Genomic DNA, 15,823 nt, shown 5'->3' with positions numbered 1-15,823 from the left:
CAGCCAATCAGATTCGCCGCACAGCCCGAGAGTCAGAGTCACGGATGAAAGTGTTCGCAGCTGCGATTTCTTGCTTGACCCAACATCATAACGCCCAGGTTGTTTCTGTGACACCGAGTTAATCAGATCATCGGGGTCTGATGCAACAATGTCATAAACTAGTGAGATGATTAAAAACAGATAGATGGATGGATGGATGGATGGATGGATGGATGGATGGATGGATGGATGGATGGATGGATGGATAGATAGATAGATAGATAGATAGATAGATAGATAGATAGATAGATAGATAGATAGATAGATAGATAGATAGATAGATAGATAGATAGATAGATAGATAGATAGATAGATAGATAGATAGATAGATAGATAGATAGATAGATAGATAGATAGATAGATAGATATTTTAAATGCATTATATCAACAGGTTCAGGCTGTTGATACTGTACTTCTATTTCAGATTATTTTTCTCCAACGGACATGATTAAAGCAGTCAGTGGTCTCTTCTCTCTCAAGTCAGTGTTTTTTTTAGGCCAGCACAGGCTGAGGCCCTGTGCAAACTGTAAACTATAGCCTCATAAGTGTGTCACACTTTCAGCTGTGTGTGTGTCAAAGTGAATTTGCTTTGAGCCTTTTAATTGCACAAGTGAGTACTGCTAGTTTCAAGTGGTGTCACTAAAACACCAATGTCTGATATGAGTTTGCAGAACAAGAGTGACAAGAGTGTCTAGTTCATCACGCAGTTTTTCATAACAGTTTCTTACAGCGCAGACATCTGATTACTAACTGCTCCAGTCTGCCTTTTGCACAAGACGCACTTGAATGTTTTTAAGGTTTAATTTTTTTAAAAGCTTTATTAAACCCCAGAGGAGAAATTCTTTTTTCACTACATACAGTAACGTCTTTTTTAGATGTGTTTAAGAGGAGCCACAGAGCAGTTTTGAAATTTTGCTCTGCATTCATGAAATTTAACATGACCAGGTGACCGACTCCTTACTGAGGAGTCAGTTTTGACATTACTGCATTTTTTCAAGAAAAAAAATCATCATCACATCATTATTATAAGATTTGCTCCATTTTGGCATCACCATGTCCAGCAGTAACATCTTCGTAACGCCAGATAGAAAGATGGAAATCATTCCCACATTTCACATTTGCTCAGACGTTGATCTGGTAGCACAAATCCTTGGACTCCACCTTGAATCCTAGGTGTTTGTACAGATCTTCTGTGATGTTGATTTTGATTTTATGGGTCAGTTTTATTGATAGAGCCTCTAAACACATACAAGAAATTTGACTCATGCACAGACGTTGTTGTCAGGTGATCGTGACATCTATACACGGTATGATTCAGCTTTCTGTTAATATAGTTACTGAGTAAACACAGCACGTATATCACTGGAGGCATACATTAGAATATGTTGATAATTTCTATTGTACTTCATGTGTGAGTCAAGACAAACATTGATTTGACCAACAGGATTGTTGTGTTAAGAATGTTTTTGCAGAGGTTAACTGGACCTGTCCCTTTTCACATGTCTCCACCCTCAACAAACTTCATGCTGCATAGCTTCTCATCAAATGACGTTGGCTTATCTGAGTCAGTTGTGGCGTTAGTAGTAATTACAGTATTTTGGTCTTCATCCTGCAAAACCTGTCCTGCAGTTATTAATTAGCCCAGATAAGTTCAGCCTGCTCATCTGACTTTCTAACAATTTTTTAAATGTTCTTTCTCCCACTGCTGCATCAGAGCCGTTTTAGGTCCTGACTTCATCTTTATGGGAGCTGGTGACACCTGACAGTCATAACTCATCCATTTGAAATGAACCATCAGCAGTCTGAAGACCTGCCAGCTCACCTTTGCCTCAAATAGGTGAGCACTGCAACAGAGAATGAACTGTAACCTTGGTCAATTGTTAATCCCTGCTGCAGATAAGTTTTAGGTCCATATTCATTGAATGTTAGTTTCCTCACAGCTCTAAGGTCATTCAATCACTCTGTGGTATTTTATAAACTTACGTGATGACTGGTCACAGCTGTCATCTGAATGAGAAATCTAATGCGTCATATTGTCCCCATCTTCTATTTTCCTTCCTTTCACAGGACAGGTTAAGTGTTTTATGACGGAATGGGTTAAAGTTTAATGACTTTGTAGTAGTTACATATTGAGTGTCACAATAAGCTTATAAGTGTCGTCCTTCTGTCAGCAGCAAAGACAAACTTTGCTAAGGCTCCCTGGAAAGCATCAAGGTAAGACAGAATGTTGTTTTACATGTGAGATAATGCTCAGCTAATATTACACGAAGCTGAAATGAAATCTGAGGCGAGGTTTTTATTTCTCCAAATTCTCTGCATGTTCTATAGCTTTGGAAAATAACTTATTTTATTTAATAATTGTTGGAGTATCTTTGCAAAGTCACGCATCATTTTTCACAGATTTTATGTGTTGTGTGTTGCTTAAACTGTTTTAATGCAGGTAACTCTCCAGACTAACTGCTTGAGGGTTTTAGGGCTCAGAACAAATAAGTGATATCTTGAGCTCAGATACTCCAGGCCTTTCTCATTCTTCATATTATTATCTATTGAAACACTGCAAGAGGGAACATTTACAGTACACGGGTTAAGTAGAGAAACAAGTCTATTCACTTTTCAAAACCCTTTCTTAATGGTAAATTATTTGATGACTTTACCAATGAGGGCACAATTACCTGTAATAATTCAATTAAAAAAACTTTATTCGTTGCAAAGGGGCAATTTAAAGCACATAAAGGGGTAAAATATACAATAAACAAAAATATACAATATAAACAGGTATGTGCAATGAGCTAATAAATAAGTAAATAAAAACTGCGGAAATTGTAAAACTATAAAGCTATACAGATATCTTTCAGAAACGCTTCCAATTGCATTATGTGTGTTTTTATTGGAAACAATGAGGAATAACATTGTTTTCATTGTTATTCTGTGTGTTGTTATAGTAGCACTAATAGTTATAGTATGTAGTATTTAGTGATAGAGTATCTTTAAAATTAATTACATTACGTTGTATGTGTCTGTCAGAAGCATTAAGGAATTAAACACTGTACACACACAGACACAGACACACACACACACGTATGTATATACTGTATATATTGAAAGACATCTTGGCTTGGCTATCATGGTGTTATTTATAGTTCCTGCTTTACTGATTTCCTTATTTGATGAGCAGGACCTTTGCATTCGATTATCAGATTATTATTGATGATTGATAGAAACTTCATTGTGAGTTTAGTAGTGGGCAGCGAGTACAGCAGTGAATTGGCACTGTGTTGTTTACTCATCCTTAATGTATTTAATATAGAAAGGGGACTGGTTCCCTATAGGCACCAGTAATAAATTAATGGGAAAAACCCCACAATCATCAAAGCACAATTGCTATTGATTTTTTGATTTAGTCATGCAGTTAACATTATCTGACATAAAAAAAAGTTACACCTTTTTTAAAAAAAAAAATACAAAAACTTTTGATAAGTGGAATTTCAGCTATAATCAGAATCTAAAGCAATAGTTAGAATCTTCTGCACCATAATTTTATTTTGATATAATTGCTAATTTCTTTGACAATAAAAAGCAGATATGTCATTAACTAAAAAAACAACAACATATTTTTACTTGTTTCTATGGAAACTTGACTTTTAAGGTTAACCAAATGATCGTTTTGTCCAGAGTTTATCTGGCAGACTGAACATTCTAGCATCGTCAAACATTCTACACATACGAACACTATTTTGTAGCAGTACACTGCGATATTTTGAATTTCAGATTAATTCTATTTTTGAGCATTAAGTGGAAAGATGAGTTTAAAGAAACTGAAGGTTCCTCATCTTCTTCATACCATAATTCTATAACAGGATACACTACCCTAACCTAGCCAGATGCAAAGTCCGCAAGTCAAGTTATTGTTCTACTGAATGTTTGCTGTTTTCCATGATTGTCATAGCAGCTGGGCGCGTGACATGACATTTTAACTTATCAGGCATAATAATCTAAAGCTTTTGCATTTGGAAGCCTTAAAGTAATTTAACTTGATATGATGTGTATTTTTTACTTTTATCATCATGCTATCATAAGGAAAACTAATCATCGGAGTCAGAGCCATTTAGAAATCTTCCTCTGGTAAACAGTAACTAACTATGGTTCCGTTGAATAGGGGGAACTGTGTGCTGATCACATGAACCCTAATAGACTCATGTTGAAAAGTACAAAAAAAGAATAGAAAATTACAAAATTACAATAAAAATGCACCTTTTGGTTTTGTGAAGACACCAGCAGCTTTTGACGTAAAGAGAAGCAAGTGAGTCATTTAGGCCCCAGTTAAAGTTGTCCTTCGGTCTGTTGACCTTAGTTACTCACTTACATTTAACATTACTCATTTCTCGGGATTCATCGCCGCTGAACACACTTTGTCACTACAATTACTGCCTGATAGAACACAAGGAGAGAACAAACCCCTGATGCGTAAAAAAAACCCCCATCAGACTCGTAGCACACAGGATCTGCTCAGGGGCCGCAGTTTAAAGGTCGGCACCGAATATTTAAATCAGTATTATAACAAGTGTGAAGTATGGCCACAGTGTCATCTTCTGTTCCCCAATACGAAGACCGAAATTCCATCAGGCATCTTTAATGAGGCTGTTTTCAGCATTAAAAATTAATATATTAATTTAGGACTAAATAATGTTGCTTTAAAGTTAAAAGTAACATTTCATCAGGCCCCGTCCACAACTTTTTTCACCCCGCATGGAAAAAGATTACCGTCCACACGACACCGTTTTCGAAAAAAATCTTTGTCCACACGTATCCGCATCAGTGCATTGATCAACATGTTTACAAGCAAGACCACTCCTGAGAACGACAGGAGAGAGGACCGGGACGTGCACAAATTCACGCCATTCCTCCTGGAGGACGACCTCCATCAGAGTTCTCGCACCAGCGGGCAGCGCGTCCCGGTCTGACCCTGAACTGATGTTGGCGTCTTTGGCGAGGAACGTGAATGAATGAATGAATGAATGAATGAATGAATAAATAAATAAATATATAAACTTTATGACTCATACAGAAAGAAACAGGCGAACAAATATTCAAGTTTTAAGCATGTTTATCGACACATCTTTGACGTGGAGCTGTTATACGTTAGAAAATAGCCGGTTTTAGCTCCCGTTTTATATGTAGACACGGATCACATGTATGACGTCACAGTGGTTTTCGTCCCCATGGAAACGCCTCCTGGATATAAAAAGTTGTGGGTACAGCGTCCACATGGACAACGCAGACCCGGCCTTTTCGAAAAATTTCACCACAGCCAGAGTTTTCAGAAAGTTGCGCTTTCGTTCCAGATATCTGCGTTGTCTTGTGGGCGGCTGGCGTAAACGCAACAAAAAAGTTGCGTTTTCAAAAAGTTCCGGCATCGTGTGGACGGAGCCTAATAATAAGTCTCATGATTTGTAGGTGTGGTTGGTTTTGCTTGTAGCTTTTTGCACAGGCATGTTCATGAATTTTTATCGTGTTTTCTGTCTTGACAGGCCAGTATTTATTGCAACTGATGTAAATATGCTGAATAAGACAGTTTTTGTGGCTATGGCGATGCTGGTTGTGGCTTGCGTCGCCACTTTTTTGGGTGTCTTCTACGGTGTGGGGAAGACAAGAAGCAAGCAGCTGCACTTCAAGGCAGCTGTGGCAGCAGATGCTGGGCCTTGTTCAGAGGTTGGCAGGTGAGAGCTCACATGCAGAAACATCCTCCAGGACAGAGCATTTGCTCTACTGGAAACACACTCCTACATGCACGTAGACATGCATAAAGCCTGCTTTAGCTCACGCAGGAGAATTTATTGTCAATGTAAACCCCTGCAAAGCTTTAATTTAATTTCTTTACATAAAAAACGCATCAACCATTCTTTCTCTGAATCCATGCCCTATAATTAACCTTACCTTAGAGACATACTGTTGAAGAACGGGACGGCAGTAGACGCAGCAATAGCTGCTCTTCTGTGTGTTGGACTTATGAACCCTCACAGTGCAGGCATTGGAGGTGGACATTTTTTCACCATCTATGATGCAAAAACTGGTAGGTCTTTGTTCTCAACACACCTCAATATCAGCAAATATATGGATCATCTGGAGTCTGCATGCTTCTTTTTGTTTTTATAAACAGGGATTACTGAGACCATTGATGCTCGGGAGGTAGCGCCACGCAATGCAACTGAAAGCATGTTTGGAAACAGTGAAGATTTATCTATGATAGGTACAGTAATGTTTAACTGGTGTTATCAGACACGGAAATCAGAAAAAGGAACAGAGGACGACCTTGTGACCCCACAGTAGCTCATGCACCAATGACCTGACATTATGATGAATGAATTTTAATTGTTGGTAGGTGGGCTGGCTATTGCTGTACCAGGTGAGATTAGAGGCTACGCGATGGCTCATCTACGACATGGCAGGCTGCCTTGGAAAGACCTGTTCCAGCCGAGCATTGACCTGGCAGAAAAAGGTTTTGAAGTGGGCAAGGCTCTCGCCGTTGCTTTGGAAGAAAAGAAAGATATCATCATGAATGACATAGCCTTATGGTGAGAGACCCCCTAAATGACCGTTCATCAATGAAACATTCAAATTTACAACACACATTAACAATATACCATACTTTTTTACTGCCTCTCTTTCAGTGAAGTGTTTTGCAGGAAAAAACATGGTGTCCTGCGTGAAAATGACAAAATCAAGTTTACCAAGCTTGCCGAGACGTATCGGAAAATAGCTGAGGGGGGTCCAGATGCTTTTTATAAGGGACAAATGGCTCAGGACCTTGTGGCAGATATTCAAGCAGCAGGTAGAATTTCATTAGTTTATTTCAGTTAGAGAGTTGATGAATGCAGCGGCTTTGTTTGTCCCATTCATCATCTCAGAACATCAGGAAAAGCACACTTTCTGTGTTTATTATTCTGTTTTACTTTGTAGAAACCAAAAGATGAAACACACCTAATAGAGGCAAGAAGGAATATACATTTCTATAGGTCATAAGTTGAGAAGTTGCACTTAATTTTATATTTGACACAACATTTCTGCACAGCGGTCATGTTTCTGTACGTACCAATTAATGTTTCAATGCTGCAGCATGAAGTCATTTCTATCATAATTAAATTACTGGCTAAAAGACCTCAGGACATATAACTTGATATTCTATAATATAGCATATCGAATTATATGTCCTGAGCATATATTGCTCCTCTCTGCACATCTAATTTTCACATTACTCAGGATTGGTATTTCTAGACATGTAAATGTATAAATTCACAGCGAGTGTCAATTTGTGTTCAGGCGGTATCATCACAATGGAGGATCTGAGGGATTATGAGCCTCTCTTGGATGAGAAACCTATAAGGGTGAATGTGGGAGAGTACACCATGGTTGTTCCCAATGCCCCCGCTAGCGGTCCTGTACTCTCGCTGATATTTAACATCTTGAATGGTAAGCCTTGATGCTCAGTCCAAAAACACCCTGAGCTGGAGAGAATGTGTTTTAATTTGAGCTGCCTTCACTTCACACATCACTGCTTCTTGAATGACTCCACTGAGCCTGTTGATAGAACCAATCTGCTCTAAATATAAAAGGCTTCACTTCTTCAACTACTCCTGTAGTCGCACTAACTGTGCTGGGAATGTTCACTCCATCTGAAGTGACCCAAGTTTGATTTTTTTTTTTCAGCCCTGTGTGAAAGCAAAATGTAGATTTTCGCAAATTAGCTTTAAATTAATTTCGTGTATGATCATAAATTGAACCCGCATCAAATTCATGTCAAAGAATGTTAAACCCGAATTTATGCAACTGTTTGGAGAATGAAGTTAAAACTGTCTGACCTGAAGGGTGTATGGTGGGTAGAAAAAGACCGGCGCCTGTGTTCTTTCCTGTCACTGCCTGAGATGGAATGTTCATGAACCTGACTGTTATCTAATAATACGTGTCTGTGTACGCCACTAACTGCTCCAGCTTTCTCTAGGATGATTGGTTATTGCTGAAAATTCAGCCTGTCTCTGTTGAAGTCATTGTCTCCTATTAATTTGCAGAATTGTGACACTGTCTGCTTCTGAGGACTCCAAGTGAAACTTGATTCCACAGTAATTAATCAAACCTTTCCTCTCCACTGACTGGCCACCCACTCACCATGCCCCCAACCTCACACACAAAGACTAATCCCACCAATTTAGCTCTCATTGGACACAGTCAAGTGGTGGAGGCTTCATGCACACAGCCAATGCTAAAAGCATCTATCCTGCTGAGTTGTAGTTACTGTTGCCTCTCTCGCCCAGCTGCAACCCATCTAACTCAACCTCTCTTGTTCCCCATGAACCTTCCTCCTGTTTTTGTGTGTGTGTCAGCTCACAGAACAGTCACAGCAGCTTTTAAGTTAAATATCACACAGGAACTGGCTGGGTCAAGTCCATTTCAGGTGCCTGCTTCCCGGACAGCCAGCTGAATGAAGACAGATGAGTGAGGTTGTGGTTTCCCTGGAGCTGCTAATGACTGTTACATCTCCCACAGGGTACAACTTCACCTCAGATAGCATGTCAAGCACAGAGAAGAAGATCCTGACCTACCATCGCATTATTGAGGCTTTTCGATTTGCTTATGCAAAGAGGACCTTACTTGGAGACATTAACTTTCTCAACATCACAGAGGTAGATAATCAGTGCTAAACACAAACCGTTAATGTTTCTGGGGAATGGTATTATTTTGTAAGACCTTATTGCACTCAGTAGAAACAGACTGTTATTTCTGCAGGGAAAAAGCTTTAGGCCTAATGCTTTATACCTGTTTACCTTCCTTTACATATTTTAAAGGAGGTGGTGAGCGATGCAACTTCAGACTACCAAAGTCTCACAAGTTCAAATTTTACACATGTTGGCTTAAAGTGAATATTTTGCAAGGGCATAATAAGAATAATAATAATAATAAATAATATATTTTATTTAAAGGTGCCTTTCTTGGCAATCAAGGACACCTTGTAAATTGTTAATGAAAACAGACTACATACAACGTGATTTACTAAGAATTTTAACTGAAATACAATTGAAAACAAACACAGTACACAATGTTCAAACTGCTCAAATTTATAAATGTGCTCCTTTCAAATTTGATGCTTTGAGGTGAAACAGGAAACCTGTTGGCATGCAGGACGTAGCTTGGTCTTTTCCTGCTTGAATGGGCAAGGATGCCATCAAACGTTATCTGAACAGCAGCAAATGCCACCTTAAAGTTATTTAAAATGTGGAATCGTCAGACTAAAGAACTCTTCTCTAGGTCAGACCCACAGAAGTCAGTGGTTTTTCTGGATGTTGTTGATATGACAACTTAACTCTTTCAGGGAAGAGCCTTCATTTATATTTGTAAGCGCAACAATGATCATTTTACAGGAAACCGCTCCAGAGTGAGTTCGTGTAATAACCTGCTTCATAGATCCAATTCAGTTTTTTATGTAATATTGGGTTTCGTCTTTGCCATGCAGAGATTCCACAGGAAGTTCAATGAGGCAAGCGGATAAGGATGGTTAGAGAAAATGAATGAATTATGGACTGTAGTTATAAAATCCTGAAATTCATTACCGTTATGAGCTGACAATGAAGGTAAAGTTGAAAGTGGACATAATATTTAAAAAAAAAGATTATGCAGTTGATTTGTTACACCTTTAGTCCTCACTGACATTCATTTGAAAAGGAAGGGAATAATTACTTTTTAATCACTCTTCAGGTCAGTATTGAATTTTTAATTATTAAACCATTAGAAAGTATTTACATGATTTTATCAAATTTTCTCTGAATACAACCATAACAATTATAGTTTCAAAAAAAGATTTCATGAAATATAAAATTATGTATGTGTGACATTACCCAGTAACATTCCCCAGAAATAACAATTTTCTCTGAATTATTTGAGATTTTTGTATCATTTTCATTTTCCCACTTTCTCTTCCAAAGGTCATCAACAACATGACTTCACCTCTGTATGCTGAGGAACTCTACAGGAAGATCACAGATGACACAACACATCCCATAAGCTATTATGAGCCACAGTTTTACCTACCTGAGGACAATGGGACATCACATCTCTCAGTGTTAGCAGAGGATGGCAGCGCCGTGGCCGTCACCAGCACCATCAATCACTAGTACCACATTCTAACTGACCAAGACAAATTTATATAGAATGCAACGTGTCTTAATCAGTCTTGAGCCCTGATATCTGAATAGTTCATCTTTTTAAACAGCTTTGGCTCCAAAGTCATGTCAAGATCGACGGGGATTCTCCTGAACAATGAGATGGATGACTTCAGCTCCCCTGCTAATCATTCAAATGGCTTCGGATATCAACCTTCACCGAACAACTTCATCCGGCCAGGTTAAATTAACACTAATGCACACACACACACACACACACACACACACACACACACACACACACACACACACACACACACACACACACACACACACACACACACACACACACACACACACACACACACACACACGCACAGTACCTAAAGAAGTCCTATTGTAATACAGACTGGATGTTCTGATTGAAGGTCACACACTGCATTAGATTCTGGTTTCTGACACTTTGGAAAGTTCCATTATTTGTTGTTTTACATTAAATCAGAGTAGATTTTATGTAGATTAGAATGAAGAGAAGATTGTTTGATGTCAAAGTGAAAAAAATATGTGTAAACTGATAAATGCCAATACAAACTACATTTTTATCTTTATCTTATATATTACAGTACTGTATATATGAAATAACATGCTCATTGTTAAATTGAGCTTATTAACATGAAAACAACTATTCAATTCTGTTAAGGAAAAAGACCGTTGTCTTCAATGTGTCCAACCATCCTCTTTGACAAAAACCACAAAGTTAAGATGGTGGTGGGAGCCTCAGGAGGGTCCAAAATCATCACTGCAGTTGCTCAGGTAAGACACAGGCCACGGTAGGAAATTGATAATCTAGTAAGCATTTTAAGTATGTGCATAAATAAAAATAAAAAAAACAGCTTTGAATCTGGGAAAGTTCGTTTCATATCTTCTCTCATCATTGGTTGAAGTGTTTGTTGTCTTGTAGATGATTCTCAAAGTACTGTTCTTTGACTACGACCTGAAAAACGCAATGATTGATCCAAGGCTACACAACCAGCTGAGCCCCAACGCGACTACAGCAGAGCCTGGCTTTGAAAAAGTAGGTGTCACGATGCATAGTAATACATGTGACTAATCGCTGGGTGATGCAGTGTGTAAGGAAAAAAACCCTTCATCTAGATATCCAGCTGGCACTGAGGCCTGATATCTCCTTCATAACCAGCAGCACATGCTATTGATCATGTTTATGTTCACGGATGTGTGTATTATGAGAAACAGTGTTATGGTGACAGGCTAATTCATGGTCTGGGTAAGAAAAGACATAATAAATGGTTGTACTTGAGTTTTTTGGTACTATTTGTTATGAATTCCAGTATAAGGATAACACAGAATGGAAATAACGCATCACAAAGTCCTCATCAAAGTCCTCATGTTTTCACAGATCCTTTCACAGAATTATTATGAATTCTTTATAAAAACACACCAACATGTTTTTTATAAGCAACTATATTTTGGCTCATCAATTGTATGGTACAGAATATTCTGTGTATATCACAAGTGCTCAGTTTTCTTTGGGTTCCATGCATATATATTCTTATCCTCTTGCTTGCAGGAAATCCTGACAGGATTGGCATTAAAGAACCACGAGATAGAGCAACTCCAATCAACGGGGGCCGTGGTGCAGGCAGTCGTTCGATATGATGAAGGAATCCAGGCTGAGTCAGATCCTCGAAAATGGTCATATCCTGCAGGCTACTAGTGAGCCGAGTGATGGAGGTCTTTGAGGACAAATTGGTTCATATGTAGAAGTATTAATATTGTTATAGTATTTATTGTAACTTAATCAGTCTGAGAATTAAAAATGAACAAAATAAATGTGAATTTGTGTCTGTTGTGTTCTTAATGACATAAATTCCATCCTCTGTTGTTAGAACAATTCTTAAACTTTGCTTATTCTACGGAGTACAGTTTATAAACTTGAATTTCTTTTTCTTTTTGTAAGTAAAGTCAATCACTCTTGTTTCCAAGTTGTTAAAGGTAAAAACAGCTTTTAAGATTTACCAACTTAAAATTAATGACAGGGCAGCACGGTGGTACAGTGGGTAGCGCTGCACAGCGAGGGGGTTCCGGGTTCGAATCCCACTCTGTGGAGTTTGCATGTTCTCCCCGGGTCTATGTGGGTTCTCTCCGGCTTCCTCCCACCTCCAAAAACATGCTCTTAAGGTTAATTGGCCGTTACAAATTGCCTGCAGTGTGTGAGTGTGTGTGCGTGGTTGTTTGGCTCTGCGGCGCATTGGCGTCGCGCCTGGAGTTTCCCCAGCCTCACGCCCTAAGACAGTTGGGATAGACCCCAGCTCCCTGTGACCAAGTACGGCGGATAAAGCAGTTCGGAAGACGAATAAATAATGAAAATTAATGACCTACTTTACTTGGAAATTTTGAGGCAATCTGTTTTCACTTATTGTGATTTGCAGTGCAGATTAACAGATGAGACAACAGCTGTCAGGGCAGCCAAAGACAGTGCATCATGTTTAAAATCTGGACCCCCATTAATTTCACTAACCAGCTGTTTGGATCTTGCAGAATTCTTCAAGCCACAGCAATAAAAGGGCATCACAAATCAAACATGTCTGACAGAAATAAACTAAAAGATATACTTTCACCTCGTAGTACATCCTCTGCTTTTAAAAGAAACACAAAATGGCACTAAAATAATGTTACTCTACAAAATGAGAGGATAAAAACAAAATAACCAATGCACAGAAACTTTCTTCCCCTAACCCTCTTGGTAGAATTGCATTTAGGAGAAATCTGATAGTGTGAGCATAATGTAATATCCATCATATCGACTGCATTGAACAGGTGCTCCAGTGAAATGTCTGAATTACCATAGAGGAAGAGGAAAGAGCAACTTGCTTGTATGAGCAGGTTATTTGACAGTGACTGGAGCTTCCAGCAAGTAAACTACTACATGATGGTAAATTGCTTATCCAGGATATTTTCCTTGGCCAGCCTGTCATTACAAACAACAAATTTATATCTACAGTCGACGTGTTGCAACTTTATCGCTGGCTGGTGAATATACCCTTATGAGTGCACACAGCTCTGCTGCTGGAGGCAAGGTCGTGCCTCTAACACTTCTCAGTCACTCGCTGCTGCAAAGTAAACATGTTTGCAGTCTACCAGCTGAACTGGTTTGAAAATCATGCCAGATTTTGGTATTGGTTTCTGGTGTCTGAGACATGCCTGCTTCAAATAAAGCAACACAATCATGCGCTGCTGCAGAGAGGTGAGGGCACATCTGTGGTGACCTCATAACCTCGACCTGTTGAAGAGGTACAACACAATTATGAGCCAGATCAGATGGTGAGGATTTATTTATGTGATTCATGTTACTGGACCATGGATTGCTGATGATAATAAGAAGCTGGTGAGTTCTTGCTTCCTGTCAGGAGAGGGTTGTATGCACTGTTTTGAGTCCATAGCCACAAGTCAATTTATAAGGGGCTGCCCATTCCACGAAAAAGACTGGGATGACTTTTCTAGTCTTAGGTAGAGGCACATAATTTGGCATTTTAATCTACATGATCAAAGATGACTCCCCTTAGACTCTGTCCCATCTGAGCCACACAGAACGGCAGTCCAGCAAAAGAAGCCCTGACACACAGTCATTCAGTCTCAGAACAAGAAAGTGACAAACTATTCTCAAAAAAAAGAAGAAAAAAAAGAATCTACAAGATTCAACAAGTCCTCAGCATATTTTCAGATGTGTTCTGTGGGGCTGTTTACTGCAGTGATGCAATAATCAGATTAGCATATACAACAATAGAAGCTGCAGGCACTGCATTGTTGTTTATGTCATACAAATGTGGGACAAAGCACCAGACATCTGGTGGATATGCTTTTTGGAGAGGGTGGAAAGGTGTTGCATGGACTCGCTTCAACCCTTGATCCAACAGAGGAGGAGTCACTCTTATCATTTCCAGCCATTGCTTTCTGGGGCTAAGGTTGCTGTCTGTCAGGAGGAAGCTTAACATCAGCTCTAAGTGTCAAAGCTGTTGGAGGAGGTTTGAAAGTCCCACGCAATTGTTATGCTTGGCCCGTAAAATGGATACAATCTCAGAGAACTCAGAGGCAGATCCTTAAACAAGTGGCTGGTGCATTGCAAATATATTTTGAGGCAGTGAAGGCTGTAATATATAGCAATCATCTGCAACTTTGATTGAAGGTGAGTGAGAGAAGCTCATTTCTCACAAATGTTTTGGTACTTCAGCAAACATTGTGTAACTGTGAGGATGACCAGCTTAGCAGCTGCTCTTCAAAGGAAAGAGTATCAGTCCTCACTTATTTATTTCTCACAACTCAGACAATATTCTAATGAAACAGAACATTTAGATATTTTTGCTAAGTGTGTCCAATAAGATTAAGGTTTTTATGTTCTTAATGTGTTACCTGAGGACTAAACTGGATAGAAGTGTAAAATTGCAATGCCTTCAGGTAACAGATTACTTATTCATGATTTATGTGATAGATTTAGAATTAGAAGGGCTTAACATTCCCACATTATGCTATAGATAAAAACTGTATACTTGGATTGTTCCCACTCTGGCAATCTGTAGTGAACGATTTCATCCTCTCGGCTGAGGAGAGGTGCTTTTTCACATGGATTGGATCAAATCTGTGCTTAAAAACTGAAGTAAATAACTATTTTGTTTCTGTAAAAGTATCAAATCATTTTAACTTTTTGAAAGCACTTTATTTAAAAGCATACATGCAATATACTTTGTATACTTCTGGCTTTAGTGAAGTTTGTGGAGATTGATAAGAAACATGGAGGAAGAGTGAACGTCACACACCAGCAGGTTGTAATGTGGCTCATCAATATTACAGTCCATGCGTCATGGCCCCCCCTAGACGACTCTGACACCCTGCTAAAGTAAAGCATCAGATCAGTTAGTGATGGTACCTGGTGTTAGTATTTTTTATTGGATTGCAAATGCAAACGGTAACTTTAAAAGGCATTTTCCTTTATAGTCCAATGAAGCACAATGTCACATTTTAGTCATAAAATCATGCAACTCAACAGGCAACTGTGAGGGCTGTCTGTTCTGTAGGCCATTATGACCAATACGACTAATGACGCTCAATCAGAATGTGTGTATGAAAAACATTAAATTGATTCTTGAAGACAATTCACTGTATGAAGGGACTTCATGACTGAATCATTGCAGGAGTCTCTATCTGCTTTTCCTTTCAATGAAAATTTGTAAATAGAGAAAGTAGTTTTAGAAGTAGCATGAACTTCAAATGACGGTTAATTTGACGCTAAATCAGTCAGAACTTATCCTGATGAGCTTGTGTGTCGTACGGCTAAGACAGTGGTGCCGCACAAAGACTAAAATTAGCATTTCCTCATAACACATCTTGTGCCTCGAAGGAAACCAGAGCAGAATCCACTTAAGAAATCATCACTAATTCATAAGTCACTCCAGTGAAATGTATCTCACAAGCTTCCTTTGTCTCAATGTTGCTTTGAAACGAGGCAAACAGGAAATCATGAGACAGATTGTTGCTGATGATGCTGGGCCGACGACACAGAATAAATGATTGAGCAGCATTCAGGGTTTGTGGCTGAGACCAGAGAATCATTTGAGTGTCTT

General features: G+C 38.9%; 1 protein-coding gene across 2 annotated transcripts; it reads left to right on the top strand.

The window, feature by feature from the left end:
- Positions 1-2,210: 2,210 nt before the first annotated feature.
- Positions 2,211-12,033, top strand: ggt1b (gamma-glutamyltransferase 1b). 2 transcript variants are annotated; one of them, XM_068334826.1, is made up of 13 exons: positions 2,211-2,253; positions 5,568-5,756; positions 5,979-6,109; positions 6,197-6,286; positions 6,419-6,611; positions 6,708-6,868; positions 7,357-7,506; positions 8,578-8,714; positions 10,011-10,198; positions 10,298-10,428; positions 10,888-11,000; positions 11,149-11,262; positions 11,776-12,033. In XM_068334826.1, exons 2-13 carry the CDS (start codon positions 5,596-5,598, stop codon positions 11,920-11,922), a joined length of 1,716 nt encoding a protein of 571 aa, XP_068190927.1. In that variant the 5' UTR covers positions 2,211-2,253; positions 5,568-5,595; the 3' UTR covers positions 11,923-12,033. The 2 variants fall into 2 exon arrangements, with proteins under 2 accessions (XP_068190927.1, XP_068190928.1); XM_068334827.1 differs by lacking the exon at positions 11,776-12,033 and having other exon boundaries at positions 11,132-11,263.
- Positions 12,034-15,823: the final 3,790 nt, after the last annotated feature.

This window comes from Antennarius striatus, chromosome 15 (assembly GCF_040054535.1).
Source record: "Antennarius striatus isolate MH-2024 chromosome 15, ASM4005453v1, whole genome shotgun sequence".
NCBI classification, from domain to species: domain Eukaryota; kingdom Metazoa; phylum Chordata; class Actinopteri; order Lophiiformes; family Antennariidae; genus Antennarius; species Antennarius striatus.
Note: the sequence above shows the minus strand (reverse complement) of the source record. Positions and strands in the feature narration are given on the sequence as shown.